This window comes from Coffea arabica, chromosome 11c, assembly GCF_036785885.1.
Source record: "Coffea arabica cultivar ET-39 chromosome 11c, Coffea Arabica ET-39 HiFi, whole genome shotgun sequence".
Taxonomy (NCBI): domain Eukaryota; kingdom Viridiplantae; phylum Streptophyta; class Magnoliopsida; order Gentianales; family Rubiaceae; genus Coffea; species Coffea arabica.
The window spans coordinates 41325072-41341452 of record NC_092330.1 but is presented as its reverse complement, the minus strand read 5'-3'; the positions used below and the strand labels follow the sequence as shown (position 1 = coordinate 41341452).

Here is a 16381-nt window from a genome sequence, read left to right as displayed (position 1 = left end):
TGCAAAGTTATCTGGTATCACTTTCTATTCTCCAATGGAAGTAAATATGGCATTTGTTGCAGGAGTGTTGATGAATCTTCTTCCTCCTTTGTTCCCTTCTGCCTTTAGTTTCATTCTTTGCTTGGGAAGCTTATCAAGGTCATTCACTAAGTTATAAAATGGTAAGTTGACGTGCAAATAAGAAACAAAGAAAAATGCTAGACATTGTAATATGAAACTAACTATATTTGGTTACAATTGATTCATTGTACAAATAAGAAGCTATGGCGTGTGATGAGAAGTTGACTGGTAGTCATTTCCTTCATCATCCCTTCTTGTACTTTTCTACCCAAATCTTCTGGAACATTTTGCCAAAGAATAACTTGTAAAATATTTCTCCTGTAAAGCACTGAGGAAGTGCTTAATCAGGTGTTACAAATTACAATACCCTCTGATCTCCCTCCTGAATTCCAAAATAATATATATACATCTTTACCAAAAGTCTGGATAAAGACTTGGTGGAGTATTCCCAGCAGAAGTTGCTTAAATCTAGTTGAAAACTGCACATCTTCATTCAACCATCTTCACAACTATTTACGATGCCCTGAAGAAGCCATGAGGACAGCAACAGCCACAATGAACATAAACAACATACTGCCAAGACACAAGTATGTTCTTCTCGATGATCTTCTGTATTCTCCAAATATAACTATACCCCAAAAGGTACTCACAAGCGGAAGTGCCTGAAACGTGTTCATAAGCAAAGCCAATTTCAGATTCATCATCAGGAGAAGTTATTCAATAAGTAATAACTTGGTGTCTGAAATAGTCGTACTAATTCACTTACCTGAACAGCGTCTGCAGCAGCATATCCAGCTGCTTGTCCTCCCATAAATTGGAGGCCATTTCCAAAGCCACATAAAAATCCTGCCAAAAAGGCCCACCCTCTACCATTCCAATCCAATAGATAGGCTTTAATTGATGATTTTGGCGTATTGAGTACAGGGTGAAACAGGAAGGTGATGTTTAGAATAAGCGCAACGATAAAGCAAGAGACTGAGAAGTAAAAGAATGCAGTATAGACACTCAAGTGGGGAACCCCATGTTTTAATTTGTGCCACTGATCATTGGTTGCCAGGTTGAATGCTGGTGAAAAAAGAGAGAAGCAAACTCCAGCAAAGAAAGTTATGCCCAAACCAAGAACAGTGCTCTTTCCAAACACCTGCAACCAAAAACAGAAAGGCATCAATCAAACTCTATATTCTTCTAGTACATGTCCATGGCACAGAAGCAAAGCACTTAATGGGGCAAGGATGAATTCTGACATTTCAAGCACTACCAACATGAATATTGCTGTAAACTTCTTGTGATGTCATTCTTGGATGTGATGAATTGCATGACAGTGAAAGAAAGGAGTGAGGACACTGCGAACCAATAAATAAATAACCTTCCTCCTAGCGAAAAGAGGGAGAAACGGATAAACTAAACCATTGTGAATTTCAGCTAGTTGGTAGGAAATTTAACAGACTAAGAAGCAACGACAAATCACCAACCTTAATGGACCTTTTTTTTTCAAGCTCTATAAGAAAATGTGCTGTGCCAAACTTTGCCTTTTCTGCAGTGCCAACTCCATTCTCCAAGTCACCTTTCCAAACTAAACAGTAGCAGAGAGTAAACAAATAGTAGACAACAGTAAATGAGATCAAGCAAGAAGACGTGAAATGAAAATCCCAAAAAACTCGTACCCATTTCCAAAGATGCTTCATTGGACGTGGATATACTCTTGGTCCTGAAAAGTTTCAGTTTGAGTGACTTTCAGAGAGACGCAAGAAAGAATGCATGAGTGAGGGAATTTCAAGACTTTCTATCACCTTGATCCTCATCATTCAACCTTACTTTAGAAAATACAGTAGAAAATAGATTTAAGCTAATAATGCTCTTTACACTTCAAGAGCAAAAGTAGCAGAAATGAAGAGTCAGAGGTGGATAACCATCCCCACTATGGCACAAACTTTCGTAGCAAAGTTGCCAACATCTGTTGTCTGAACAAATTTCCAGACCGTTATTGCAAATTCAAAAGTAAATGTACACAAACTGCATAATCGTATTAATCATCAAGCTAAGATAACCTAAAGAAAGGATTGAGGAAATTTAAGTTTCTCCATTCTGCAATTATGAGTAGACAACTATAGTTTGCTCATCTCATCATTTATGTAACTTTATAGATGTGCATACCGCAGAGTGCATCATATTTGCAAAGAAGAGTACAAAGCATATTCTTTTCCTTGGTTTGAAATATCCAAACAGCATTTAACACACCGAAGCTTGTAAAGAAAGTAAGTTTAGCTGTCATTTCATGTATGAAACCATTATTTGCTGCAAGATAAGTAATAAATATGTCAAGGATAACAAAGAAATTATGAGAGGGATCCTCAGATAAAGTAGATAAATACCCTTCCCCATTTTTGTAATCATGTGAATAACTGCTTAGCTTTGTTCTGTTGTCAGCAGCATTGGATGCATGCACAGCGGAGCCCAAACAAACAGCAATCAAGAAGCATCCAACACCAGGGAAAAGAATTTCTGCCTTGTTAATTTTGTCATCTAGAAAGTAATTAAGTGTTGTGCCTGTAACAATCAGTAGAACACAAAGGATCAATTCTTTATCTTGTCAAACTCAATCACCATAATAAAAAAATGACTGATTGTAGAGAAATGTCACCTATAACAACAGTCATGCTAGAAGTGATCACCTCTGTCACTGATAAACCAACAAATGCCCAGGCATATTGCGTTGCTAGGTTCCCAAGACTAAGAACTATCCCACCAGCCATTGCAAACAGAACACTAGGCCAATTATCCTGCATAGTCAGATTTATGCTTCAATAAGGCAAAGAAATAAATTAAGAAACCAACATGTCACCAGAACTCAACTATTAATCAGACATGGACACATAATTCCTTCAAATCTATAAATGAGCTAAATTAAGAATATTGAACTTTTGCTAGTCAAGAAAAAACGACTCCAGATTTCTCCAAGAAAACAGTATCAGCAACTTTCTCACCACAAATCCAACTTACAAGCTCCACAAAGGAAGCTAAATGTTTTGATGGATCAGGACAAGTGCATAAATGATTTTTAATGAAAAACATCAACCACATTCAATAAATGCTTGATACTCGTATTCTAAATACTCGAATAACTTCACCCTGTTAAATTTTGGTAAAGATTTGTCTTGCGATACATATGGAATTCATCCAAAGGAATTGTTAATGCAATTACCAATAGTTTTCCTTATTTACTTGAAAGTTCCTCAAACTGACCGGTTTGGATTTTTAAGCTGTACTTCATGCTTCACGAATTGTGACCTTCTTAGCTAAAAAGCCAAATTTCAAGAAATAGAACAGGTAAAAAATATATCAGAAGTAACAAGCAATGCATCTCACAGAACAAAAGGCTTACTGCTCCAGAATAAAAAATTGTGTTCCATCTATAAACAATAGGCTCAAATACTTTTGCAAAGTCTGCATTTTCTTTAGTTTTAGTAATAGGGATTCCATACTAAGATATAAATCATAATGCAAACTCGTAATTTTGTCTGATGGAATTTTTTTTACACTCTCACCAAAAAGTAGGCCATTAACTATATAGTGCAGTCACCTGTCTTAGTTGCTCAATGAATTTGGCTTTTAGGTAAAAGCAATGATTTACTTCGCTAATATATGCATGCGATAAATTCTATCAAATCCAGACTCATAACTTTGTCTGATGAAATTGTTTGACACTCACTAAAAATTAGGTCTTTAACTAAATAGTGCAGTCACCACTCACCTGAGTTAGTTGCTCAATGAAATTTGGCTTTTCATGTGTGCTTTTTCCAATTTCACCAAAGGTAAAAGCAATGATGACAGCAGCCAACAGATTGGTGATTGTGTAGTCAAGATAGGTGTGCTGAGGAAGACGACCACGCCTTTCCAAAAGAGTCAAAATGGCAGGCCATGTGCCCAAGAAAAATAGAGCAAGCAGCATACATGCTATAGCCCCTCCTTTGCTCTCCACTACATACATCTTCAAACTACTTGATAGAAATCTTTCTGATGGAAAAGTAACCAACCATGGAATGTTCACAGAATCCTAGCAACAGAGGATTAGATAGATAATTCCGTCAGTCAGGATTCATAACCAAAGCAGTAGGCTTGCAGGCAAAATTATCAAGATCATAGGAAGTTAAGGCTGTTTTCCGTTCTTTACAAGAATTGGAATTGAAATTGTTTCTTGTGCAAATTGAGTAAAATTGCTGGATAATACAACTCTGATTGTATTCCAAGTTTCTATTCCCATAGAGAATCAACTACAGCCTCAGAAAAAGAGGTGGAAGAATCCGAATGGCTATTTGAAATGAGCAGAATTAATCCCAAATAGGTATTCATCCTACGTATACACTGAATCCACACCAAAAAAAAATACAAAAATGATGGCAAGTTGAGTCAATCTTTACAAGAATCCTATAAAACAGAAACCCTTTGATTGCCTAACTATGCAGAAATCAAGAAGAATCCAGAATCAAGGGGTTTTCAGCTCACCATTTATGGGGAAAAAAATGGAAAATTAAGGCCATAAGCGGGCAAAATGAAATGCTTAAAAATTGTGCAGAACCGTTAAAAAACCATGGACTACATAGCGAAAGAAAGAGGTGGATGATACTCTACCAAGTAAATTCACAACTGACGTGACAAGACAAGAAATCTGGGACACCCCACAACAACGTACAGGTACAACAAAAAGAGTTTTCCACTCTGCTGCTTAATTTGCCAACCAAAGATTTCTCCAAAAATTTACTAGGAATCTTTGGAGGTAGCTGGCCTTCAGCTGTTCAACAACACATGATGGCGGATGGTGGGGCTGCTATATATATTGAGATGGACTAAAGACAATGGAAAGGCTAAAGAGTTGGAAGAAAAATTTGAGCTTCGGTGCGGTCAGTGATGTGATGCCATGCCAACTGTTAAGAAAACAATGGAGATATGCTCTGGTGGAACACTGGTTGTTTTCAACTGTACTTTCAACGTGGGTCTAATTCGAGCAGTCTGGTGGAACATTGGATCTCCTTGATTTTCAAAGAGAGGAAAATGCCAAAAGTCGGAACCTTTACTGTCAGATTCTGTGAATCTACTGGCTGAGGGATTCACCTAATTTTGAGACTTTAGGCATCATCTACCATATCTTGTTTTCTAGCTTGAAGTTGAATGAGGAACTTGCCATATAAGCTGGTAAAAGAGTGCATTAGTTTCGCATATTCAGCTCATTGCAAGTGTGGAAAAAATTGTTTTGCTATCTTTAGGCATTAGTTTTCCAAATTTATTATATTCTATCTCCCCGTTCTTAAATTTTCCTATCCTTTTATCTCTCTATGTGTGTTTTAAGTATTTATGCCCTGATCTTTAAATACTTTGGCAAATTTTTTATTAGAAGTTTTATAATTCCAAACTAATACAAAATAACAATTGAGAAAATTTTACATATAGATGTAACTTTGAAAGTTATCAAGATGCCACTAGAATCCTATTGAGAAAATGTCACTTTGAAACATGTGAGAGCAAGGGGGGCGTATGTAATTTGGAGAACCTAAGGTGAAGAGTTTTGCAATTCTTCCAAAATACTTGGGCCAACAAACAAATGCTGGACACGGACATGGGAATATTCCCTATCAATACTTTCCCTTGATTGGTTTAGATTCCACACGACTTCATGGTCGGATGTCCCTATCCTATGGTGCTGAAAATCTCCTCAATGATTTGGAAATGGTTGACTTTCAAGTTGCTCTTGCGTCACATGCATTTCAATTTTCACCACCCGAAAATACTAAAAAACTCCAGTCAATTTCCATTTTGAAACGCCAAGTCCTGATGAGATGCTTAAGGAGGAATGCTAGTACACACTAGTCCATGCTTCTCCAAAAATTTACGTATGGGACAACGAGAAGAAATTAATAGCATTAAATAACAACCAAAGGCGGCAGCGGTTGTATTAAAAAAACTATCATGAACAGGGTAAAACAACGGAAATATAGAAGAAGATCATCATGAAATTGAAAACCTCTCGCCTCCAAGAAGAAAGAGTCCAATTAATTGGCGTCACGGACTCAAAGATTCACAGTTTGTACAATCAAAATAAGGAAAAATTATTCGACGCGTTTCTCACATTTTGTTCACTTTTAAAATTGTGACTTTATGTCTTTTACAAAATCAAGTCAGTAAAATTTGGTCTCGATTAAATTTTTGATCACTTCTTATATTGAATTCATTGTGTGACCTGCACGTAGTCATTTTTTAAGGGACAAAAAATTTAGATTTCATTTGTAATTAAATAAATGACTCAATCTATGTCCATATTTGTCCATAAAAAAAGTAGGATCTTAACCTCAACTATATTTATTTTTTTCCCTAAAAAATGATATCTGACCAATTTATATTCATTTTTACCACTAAAAAAAAGGATCTGATTTTTTGTATATATAAAATACTAACTACATATGAGTCATGCGGTGATTTCAGGTTAAAAAATGATTGGAAACTTATGTTGGGATCAAAATCTACTAATTTCAACTGTAAAGGCTTAAAATTAACATTTTAAAAGTGAAAGAGAAAAAAAATTATTTGACGAAATACGAGGAATATTGTGAATAACTTTTCCTAAAAATAATTAAGAAAGCTAAACTGGTGTGGTGCTGTAAAAAAAAATATTAAGTTTCAAATAATTAAGAATTTAATCTGATATGTTTTCTTGGGATGACAAGATTCAGTCCGCCCTTTGACCATATAAAATCATGTCCACGTCGGTGATTTGGACCATCAATACGGCACAATCATACCCAGATTTATTAAAAACTTATGAATATTTTTTTTTGTTTGGAGATTTATTGCTAATAAATACTTTGAGTGGTAATCTTAACCTCAAAGTATTTTTTGTAATCATGCTTTAATTTTCAAGAAATGTTATTTGCGCTTTTATTTTTGTCAATTGCACTCCTACTATCACTTTAATTATATAGTTTTATTTATTAGACTATAAAATAAAACAAATGGCGTGGTGAGAGTGCAAATAACAAAAAATAAAATTTAAATAACATTTTCTTAATTTTCTTCAGTGAAGTAGACAATGCATCAATACTTTATGAGGCTCAAATCTATCTCTCTCTCTATGTTTTTTTTAATATGACCTTTGATGCCTAAAATAGTATCCCCAAAACAAAAGCCAAATATACAAAAAGAAGTTTCTTATTGATGAATGGTCCACATGTTAGAGAATTTCTATATAAAAAAAAAAAGTAGAGATATTATTACAAGATAACTAGTTTATATATAGGGATAATTTCAGAAACCTCCCCTGAGGTTTCTGACATTTACACTCACCTCCCCTGTGGTTTGAACAATTACACTAACCTCCCCCTGAGGTTACTAATCCTTTACAAATTCAGTCCAAATGATTAAAATATTGTTTTAGAGAGTGAAATTAGAATTTTGTACCTGATTTGCCCTTTGTGCTACATGTCCAATGAATGACAAAGTATTACAAATTAATTAATAATTAATAAATTTTAAAGAGCGTAGTTTATAGGCAAATACGTATTACTTATTTAAAGTACCAGCTCTTTACGGGTATTTTACTTTCAAACATTTACTTTATTACAAATATTTATTCTCAAATACAGATTTGTATTTATTCTCAAATATTTAATTTTTGTTAAATAAAAAACCTACCAGTTTTTCTTTCGTAGAAATATTAATATAACACTTTTTCAATTTTAGTTATAAATATTTATGTATTTAGCATAAATTAAATGATTCAGGATAAAATACTCATAAAGAGCTAATACTTTACTCATGTAATGGATGAAAACCATAAAAAATTAATACTTTATGGGACATTTCTTTTTTTAAAAAATATTTAATTTATATTAAATAGATAACCTACTGATTTTCTTTTTACGAGAATATTACTGTAACACTTTTTAATTTTTAATCACAAACGTTAATATATTTATCATAAATTAAATATTTGAAAATAAAATATCTGTAAAGGGCGGGTACTTTAAATAATATAAGGAGTGTAGTTTATTGATTTAAGTAAGGAGTGTAGTTTATAGGCAAATACACATAACCTATTTAAAGTACCCGCCCTTTACAGATATTTTATTTTCAAATATTTAATTTATGATAAATATATTAACGTTTGTGATTAAAAATTAAAAGTGTTACAGTAATATTCTCGCAAAAAGAAAATCAGTAAGTTATCTATTTAATATAAATTAAATATTTTTTTAAAAAAATGGCCCATAAAGTATTAATTTTTTATGGTTTTCATCTATTACATGAGTAAAGTATTAGCTCTTTATGAGTATTTTATTCTGAATCATTTAATTTATGCTAAATACATAAATATTTATAACTAAAATTGAAAAAGTGTTATATTAATATTTCTACGGAAGAAAAACTGACAGGTTTTTTATTTAACAAGAATTAAATATTTGAGAGTAAATACAAATCTGTATTTGAGAATAAATATTTGTAATAAAGTAAATATTTGAAAATAAAATACCTGTAAAGAACTGGTACTTTAAATAAGTAATACGTATTTGCCTATAAACTACGCTCCTTAAAGTTTATTAATTATTAATTAATTTGTAATACTTTGTCATTCATTGGACACGTAGCACAAAGGGCAAATCAGGTACAAAATTTTAATTTCACTCTATAAAACAATATTTTAATCATTTGGACTGAATTTGTAAAGGATTAGTAACCTCAGGGGAGGTTAGTGTAATTGTTCAAACCACAGGGGAGGTGAGTGTAAATGTCAGAAACCTCAGGGGAGGTTTCTGAAATTATCCCTTATATATATATATAGTAAATTTTATATACATTGACAGTACTATCACCGTTGGATTTATGACATATATACAAAAGTTAAATTTGAAATTTAAATTTTGCATATTTGTCATTCATCCAACACTGACAGTGTATACACTGTCAATGTAGGAGGAAAGATTAATTCATATATATATATATATATATATATATATATATATAATTTTGTCCCTTTAACTAAATTTACAGATATGACACTAAATACGAACCTCCCATCATGTAAAACAAGAAAGAGGCAAAATAATTTGGCCTCACCTACTACCTCACCAACAAAAAAAAAAACTTTCTTGTTTTAAGATTTATCCACTTTCGATAATTCCACCACCAAATTGCAAGTCAAGCTATGGAAGTTGGGTTACCACTTAAAAAAAAAAAGAAAAAAAGATTGCGTTGTCACTTGCCAACTTGCAAAAAGGCGTCTAGTGCAAACAAAATGAGATAGCTAAGTAATACGTAAACAAACAAACAAACAAAAGAATTGGAAATCCTCTAATTCATATTTCCACTAGCCCCATTCCACATCTTCACCCCAACTTCAAGACAAAATTAATTGAAGATGTTTTCTTTAGAAAAAAGAAAGGAGGGGACACAGCAAAAAAAAAAAAAAAAATAAGTGGTTTACCCCAAAAAAAAAAAAAAAGAAGGCAAAACAAACAATAAAATAAAAGATGAGTTATGAAACTCACCCGTTGGTGGACAAATGGAGTTCAAATATGGAGGCGCGTCCAATCCGTAACGAAGAATCCGCAATTTCTTGACATATAAGACAAAAACAGACCTTACAATTCCCGCTCTCAACTTGTAGATTTGTCGACATGCTAGCTTGATTTATTTCTCTCATTCCTTTCCTTAAAGAGACAGGAAGTCCTAGGAAGGACTGACACTTTTACCTTAATAACTTCACAACCTGTGGTTCTCAAGTGCAGACAGAACCATTGGTATTTAAAACCAGCTTTCTTCTTTGTTTAATGATCAAGTCTATTACTAGCTAGGCGGGCTTTTGCTTTTTAGTTGGAAGCAGTTTTCATTTGTATAGATATGCTTATTTTTGAGATCCCAGTTGCTCATTTTTCATAAACTGCAGCTCAATTCGCTGCACCTTCATTCTAAGAAAAGGGTGCTATATCCAATTCACTTGTGTTTTGTTCCTTTTTCTTTCTCTGCATGTCATGTGCATTTTGGTTTCTTTTTGTTTGACTTGATGACTTAGTTTGGATTTTGGAGCTGCATGCAACTTTTTGCTATGATACAAGTACATCTGGATTTGAGCTCTTTGCATTTGTTCGTTTAAAGGGGTGAAGGGTTATAGTCTTTGGACCATGGAGTGCACTATGGTTATTTGTTTTTATGCATTTTGCAGTAGTAGTGATAAACCTGTTTTTGGAAGTTCTGGAGAAAGTTTCATTTTTACAATTTTGCACCTGCTTTGATTGGTTTCAGAGCTTATTTTGGGGGGAACTGCGAGTTATGTTGCATTTGCTGGTGATTCTGTCGACTTTGTTGACGTTTAAAGGGGTGACATCTCATAGGGTTCAAGCACTTTCAACTATTGCCATTCACAAAGCTGTCATTGCAATTGATCCCAAAGCTTCTATTAAGGCCTCTCCTTCGGTTCTCGGACTGAATGTATGTTCTAAATTCAACATGAAAAACCACTCAAGTTTCCTATTTTCTGGTGCTATCTTTGAGCAAAAGTTTCCATGGATAAAAACTGGTTAAACATTAGATCCAACGTATCAAATGTTTTACACAAGTCAGCTTTATATAGTCATATAATCTGCGCATCGCCTTTCCCTTCTATTTTTAAATCCAGGGTTCTTTTTATGAAGTTGGAAGTGTGATAATTTGCAGAACTTACTCTTGTCCTATGAGTTCCCTTCTTTTTTCTAGGGGCAACAGAAAGAATTAGTTACTCTGGAGTATAGCATTCCGAATCCATCTATTGAGGATTGGATTGGAGTATTCTCTCCTTCTAATTTCAGGTACAAGAATTTGTTCAAGATTCAAACTTTATTTCAAGAAGCCACCATTAATCCGCCAAAAGCATAAAACCTGTTTAGTTAATGCCCAAGGGAAAATTTCAGGCATGTTTAATTACTACGTAACACTAAAATTCGTTGTTATATGATCATGGGAGCACTTAGGCATTTCTTCTGATATTTTTCAGTGCTTCTACCTGCCCACCAGAGAATGTGACTGCCACTCCACCTCTGTTATGTACAGCGCCCACAAAGGTTTGTTCTAATTCCTTTTCTGACGGATACACTTCTCATATTTTACTCATGGCTGAATGTCCCTTGCTTGATCTTGTTTTTCTTCACATATGATGCAGCTCCAAAACGCAAATTTCTCCAACCCCAGGTACAAAAGTACAGGAAAAGGATTGTTAACGCTTCAGCTAATTAACCAAAGATCTGTCTTTTCTTTTGCTGTATTTTCTGGTGGATTGTTAAAGGTATTCTCAAGCTTTTCTGGGCCTCTATCTATAATGTAACCACCTCTCTGATTAATGCATATCTACTAGTTAATAGTTCCTTGAGGATTGAGATGTTGAAGCATTCTACCACGAAAAGAAGTTGAACTTGCTCTTGTACTTGATTCTGGTCCTGATAGTGTGGTGATTCACCTTATGGTCATCTAACTATTCAGAAGCACCCTTAGTAAGGTGTTAAATAGCCATGGTGAAATATTCACAGAAGGGCGGCTGATAATTTCTTTTCCCCCAGATTAATGATGATTAAGAACTTTCTTGTTCTGTTAACTGTATGTTTTAATTAATTTATTTTTTTACTTGAGCTAGTGGATGAGTGAACTTCCAATTAGATTGACTTTCGTTGGACTTGCAAAAGCATTTTTGCATGCATTACCACTTTTCCTTTCTGTCATCTCTATCTTCGAAGAAATTTCACTTATTCAATCCATGTCTGATTCATATCATCCCATAATTTTATTTCATCATTCCACAGCCAAAGTCGGTGGCTTTATCAAATGCAATCTCTTTTGCGAATCCAAATGCACCACTATATCCTCGTTTAGCACAAGGAAAGGAGTGGAATGAAGTAAGTTCATTGTCTACTGTTTTAGTTATCCTTCAGGTCAGGCATTCTGCCAACTGATCCCCTGACAAAAAGCTGTTTACTAATGTCCCAACATCCTAGGATATTTCCGGTAAACAATTAGAGAAAACTAATGCTTGATCTTGGTTGCCAGATGACAGTGACATGGACGAGTGGATATGGGCTTGAAGAGGCAGAACCTTTTATCGAATGGGGTCCACAAGGAGGAGAACGGAGACGTTCTCTAGCAGTAACATTGACTTTTGACCGTAACAGCATGTGTGGTATGTCAGTTTCTTTCGTTAGGTTATGTTGATCATATACTGCAATATGGATGAAGTTGAATGATACAGTTTCACCGAAGAAAATCCTTCTGATTATGCTCTCCTGTACTAACTTGGAAGTTGCTTATTTTGGTCTAAGTGCATCCAAGATGCTGCACTTACCTGAATTATATATAACTACCGAAGCTTTATGGTGGCTTATGTCTTTAATTGCAACAGAGAACTGTGGCCAGTTGAAGCACCACCAATTTGCGTTGCATTTCTACATTAACTATTAATTGTTCTTTCATAAGGATGAAAAATATTTCAGTGGGCTTTTATTATTTTTTGAGCACTTAACATCCCATGTGCCCTGGTCAGTTATACTGGGACTTACCAACAGGAAATGCATTCGATCAACGTCTGGGAAAATCTTTATGCTATTTGGAGGAGCATTCATCTATCTCAAACAAATTTTGCAGGAGCGCCTGCAAGAACTGTTGGTTGGCGTGATCCGGGGTTTATTCATACTAGCTTTATGAAGGAGTTGTGGCCAAACTCAAAGTACGTTAGATTTGTGTCTTGCTTATTTTGTTTATATTAGTTGGTATGTTGCATGAATGGGAACTGAGAAGTATTTCTTTTCTGTAAGAGACACATCAATCCAATTTAGTTTCTGAATAATTTGGTTCAGTAATCTAATTATGCATTGCAATCTCTTCCACCAGTGGTAGATGCCACTAAAAGAAAATTTCAATATCAAATATGGGATGCCTTTAGTTAGAAGTTATCTTTTCAGGGTGTTCGTGCAATTTTTTATAACAAGTACTAGAACCTACTATCATGCTGGTTCATTGGATCAACTTTGGTTTGATCGACTGAGAGGACATAATTTAATGTTTGTACACTCACTCCATTTTCCATCTTCATTGTGCAGATACACCTACAAGCTAGGGCATAGATTGCTGAATGGTCAATACATCTGGAGTCAGACGTACCAATTCAAAGCATCACCTTATCCTGGTCAAAATTCTGCACAAGGTGTCGTCATATTTGGTGACATGGGGAAGGTCTGAAAACTCCACATATTATGCACAATGTAAAGCTTACCTTCCAGGAAGATCATCTTTTGAAATGAACTTTGGTTTAATTGTTATGAGAGACTTTGATGTACAAATCATTGTCTTAGAAGAATATAATGTCCATTATTTGGCACATAAAACCTTTTCATTTTGTTGAAGATATGTGATATGATATTATGGAAAGATTTGATATTGTAAATATTAGAAAAGATATGATTATAGTATCATGTATTAATTAGGTATCATATGATTATAGTATCATATATTAATTAGGTAGCAGATTGATTTAGATTAGCATGATTTTAGGATCTAAATTAAGTTACACTTGTGTATATATATATGTATATTATGTAGTCCAAAGAGATGAAGAAGAGTATTTTTCTCTCCCTTTGTCTTAGTTTTCATGGTATCAGAGCCCTACCATCAAGGTTAGGGTCTTTGTCCGCTGCCAGAAAATTCATTAGTCATCATTCGGTTAATCTGGTTTTGTATAGGACATATCTGTGTTTTATTCTTCACTCTTGTTTTAAAGAATTCAGATCTATTCTCTTTTATTTTTTTTCTGTTAATTCTAAACCCATGGTAGAAACGAAATCTATAGTTACGTCTGATATGGTTCCTGTGATGTCTAAGAACACGGACCACAAACTCAACAATTCTAACTATCTTGATTGGAGCAAAACGGTTCGTCTTTATCTGCGAAGCATTGATAAAGACAATCATCTGACTGATGATCCTCCAAAAGATGGTTCAAGACAGACATGGCTAAGGGAAGATGCTAGATTGTTCCTGCAAATACGGAATTCTATTGACAGTGAGGTAATTAGCTTAATTAATCACTGTGAATTTGTTAAGGAGTTAATAGAGTATTTAGAATTTTTGTACTCTGGTAAAGGGAATATTTCTCGCATATATGAGGTGTGTCAAACCTTTTATCGTGCAGAGAAACAAGATAAGTCCATCATGACTTATTTTATGAATTTTAAGAAAACTTATGAGGAGTTTAATCTGTTATTACCGTTTAGTTCTGATGTGAAAGTTCAGAAAACTCAACGAGAACAGATAGCAATTATGAGTTTTTTGACTGGTCTTTCACCTGAATTTGAAGCTGCTAAATCTCAGATTCTTTCCAATCCTGAGATCTCATCCTTGCAAGATGTGTTTAGTAGGGTGCTTCGCACAGAGAATACCCAGTCTGTTCAGTCCAGCAGTGCTCTTGTTGGTATTGGAAAACAGCAATACAAAGGTGGTGGTAAAAGAATTGACACTCGGGGACAGAATGCAGAAGTGGTTGTGTGTCACTAGTGTCATAAGCTAGGTCATATGAAGCGTGATTATAAGAAATTGCAGTACAGGAATCAGAGAACTCAATCTGCACATATTGCTTCTACCAATGATACTATTAACCATGAAAAGTCTGTTATGATCTCTGCAGATGAATTTGCTAAATTTTCTCAGTATCAAGAATCATTAAAGCCGTCATCTATGCCCGTAACTATCATCGCTGAGTCAGGTAAACCAAACACATGCCTTGTGTCCTCGTCCTCCAAATGGGTAATTGATTCTGGTGCCACAGATCATATGACAGGTAATTCTAGTCTATTTTCTACCTTTCAGTCACACACATCTGCACCTACAGTTACCTTAGTTGATGGGTCAAAATCTCGTGTTCTTGGATCAGGCTCAGTTAACCTCACTCCATTAATCTCATTGTCATTTGTATTAATTTTACCTGAGTTGTCTTTTAATCTAATTTCTGTGAGTAAACTTACTCGTGCCCTCAATTGTTCTGTCAAATTCTTTCCTGACTATTGCTTATTTCAGGATCTTACGACAAAGCAGATTATTGGTAAAGGGCATGAATCTGGAGGTCTTTACATTCTTGACACACAGATACTAAAGTCCATAGCTTGTTCTGGAATTGTAACTCCATTTGAAGCACATTGTAGGCTGGGTCATCCTTCTCTCCCTTTGTTAAAGATACTTTGTCCACAATTTCAGAGTTTGTCTTTATTAGATTGTGAGTCTTGTCAGTTTGTCAAACATCATCGTGTTAATCTGAGTCCTATAGTCAATAAACGAGCGGATGCTCCTTTTGCATTAGTTCATTCAGATGTCTGGGGACCTAGTCCAGACATTTCTAAAACTGGATTCAAGTATTTTGTTACTTTTGTCGATGACCATTCTCGTATGACTTGATTATATTTGATGAAAAATCGGTCAGAGTTGTTTTCTCATTTTTGTGCTTTTTGTGATGAGGTTAAGACTCAATTTAAGCGTTCTGTACAAATATTGTGAAGTGACAATGCCAAAAAATATTTATGCGCACCTTTTCAATCTTATATGGTGCAAAATGGCATTATTCATCAAACCTCTTGTGTGGATACACCATCCCAAAATGGAGTCCCAGAACGAAAGAATTGACATTTGCTCGAAACTGCAAGAGCCTTATCATTTCAAATGCATGTTCCTAAACATTTTTGGGCTGATGCAGTGTCCACAATTTGCTTTCTAATTAATCGTCTGCCTTCATCTGTTCTGAATGGTGGGACTCTTTATAACACTCTTTTTCCAAATAAACCTTTGTTTCCCATTGAACCTAAAATTTTTGGGTGTACATGTTTTGTCTGCGACTCTTGTCCCCAAGTCACTAAATTAGACCCCAAATCATTGAAATGTATTTTTCTTGGTTATTCCCGTGTCCAAAAAGGATATAGATGTTATTGTCCTAGTCTCGGCAGGTACATTGTATCAGTTGATGTTACTTTTCTTGAAAATACACCTTTTACCCCATCCTCATCTCATTCATGTCAGGAGGAAGATGATGATTTGTTAATTTATACTGTCACATTCTCAAGTTCTTCCCCTGCTAAACCTCCAATTACTCAAGTATATTCTCGACGACAAAAGTCTCCTGATGCATGCCTTGAACCAGTTTTTTCGTTACTAGATCTTGTCTCAAGTGATGATGTTCCTATTGCTCTTCGCAAAGGTAAGCGTCAATGCACTTATCCTGTGTCTTCGTGTGTATCTTATAATCATTTACCCACATCTTCTTGTTCCTTTATTACAT

The 16381-nt window shown here is 34.6% G+C and overlaps 2 protein-coding genes across 5 annotated transcripts; one reads left to right on the top strand and one right to left on the bottom strand.

Moving 5' to 3' along the window:
• Positions 1-178: 178 nt before the first annotated feature.
• On the bottom strand, positions 179-5266 carry LOC113715766 (ureide permease 1-like). 3 transcript variants are annotated; one of them, XM_027240063.2, is made up of 8 exons: positions 4690-5266; positions 3812-4114; positions 2702-2840; positions 2433-2607; positions 1725-1768; positions 1533-1633; positions 827-1201; positions 179-722 (listed from the first exon to the last, which is right to left on the bottom strand). In XM_027240063.2, the coding sequence occupies exons 2-8, from the start codon at positions 4046-4048 to the stop codon at positions 570-572; spliced, it is 1224 nt and encodes a 407-aa protein (XP_027095864.1). In that variant the 5' UTR covers positions 4049-4114; positions 4690-5266; the 3' UTR covers positions 179-569. The 3 variants fall into 3 exon arrangements, with proteins under 3 accessions (XP_027095864.1, XP_071927119.1, XP_027095863.1); XM_072071018.1 differs by having other exon boundaries at positions 4751-5266; XM_027240062.2 differs by having other exon boundaries at positions 4564-4700.
• A 4626-nt stretch (positions 5267-9892) lies between these two features.
• On the top strand, positions 9893-13692 carry LOC140016755 (probable inactive purple acid phosphatase 1). Of its 2 annotated transcripts, XM_072070491.1 has the most exons (9): positions 9893-10024; positions 10348-10533; positions 10798-10889; positions 11075-11141; positions 11240-11362; positions 11874-11966; positions 12118-12247; positions 12709-12790; positions 13164-13692. In XM_072070491.1, the coding sequence occupies exons 2-9, from the start codon at positions 10375-10377 to the stop codon at positions 13300-13302; spliced, it is 885 nt and encodes a 294-aa protein (XP_071926592.1). In that variant the 5' UTR covers positions 9893-10024; positions 10348-10374; the 3' UTR covers positions 13303-13692. The 2 variants fall into 2 exon arrangements, with proteins under 2 accessions (XP_071926592.1, XP_071926591.1); XM_072070490.1 differs by lacking the exon at positions 9893-10024 and having other exon boundaries at positions 10077-10533.
• Positions 13693-16381: the final 2689 nt, after the last annotated feature.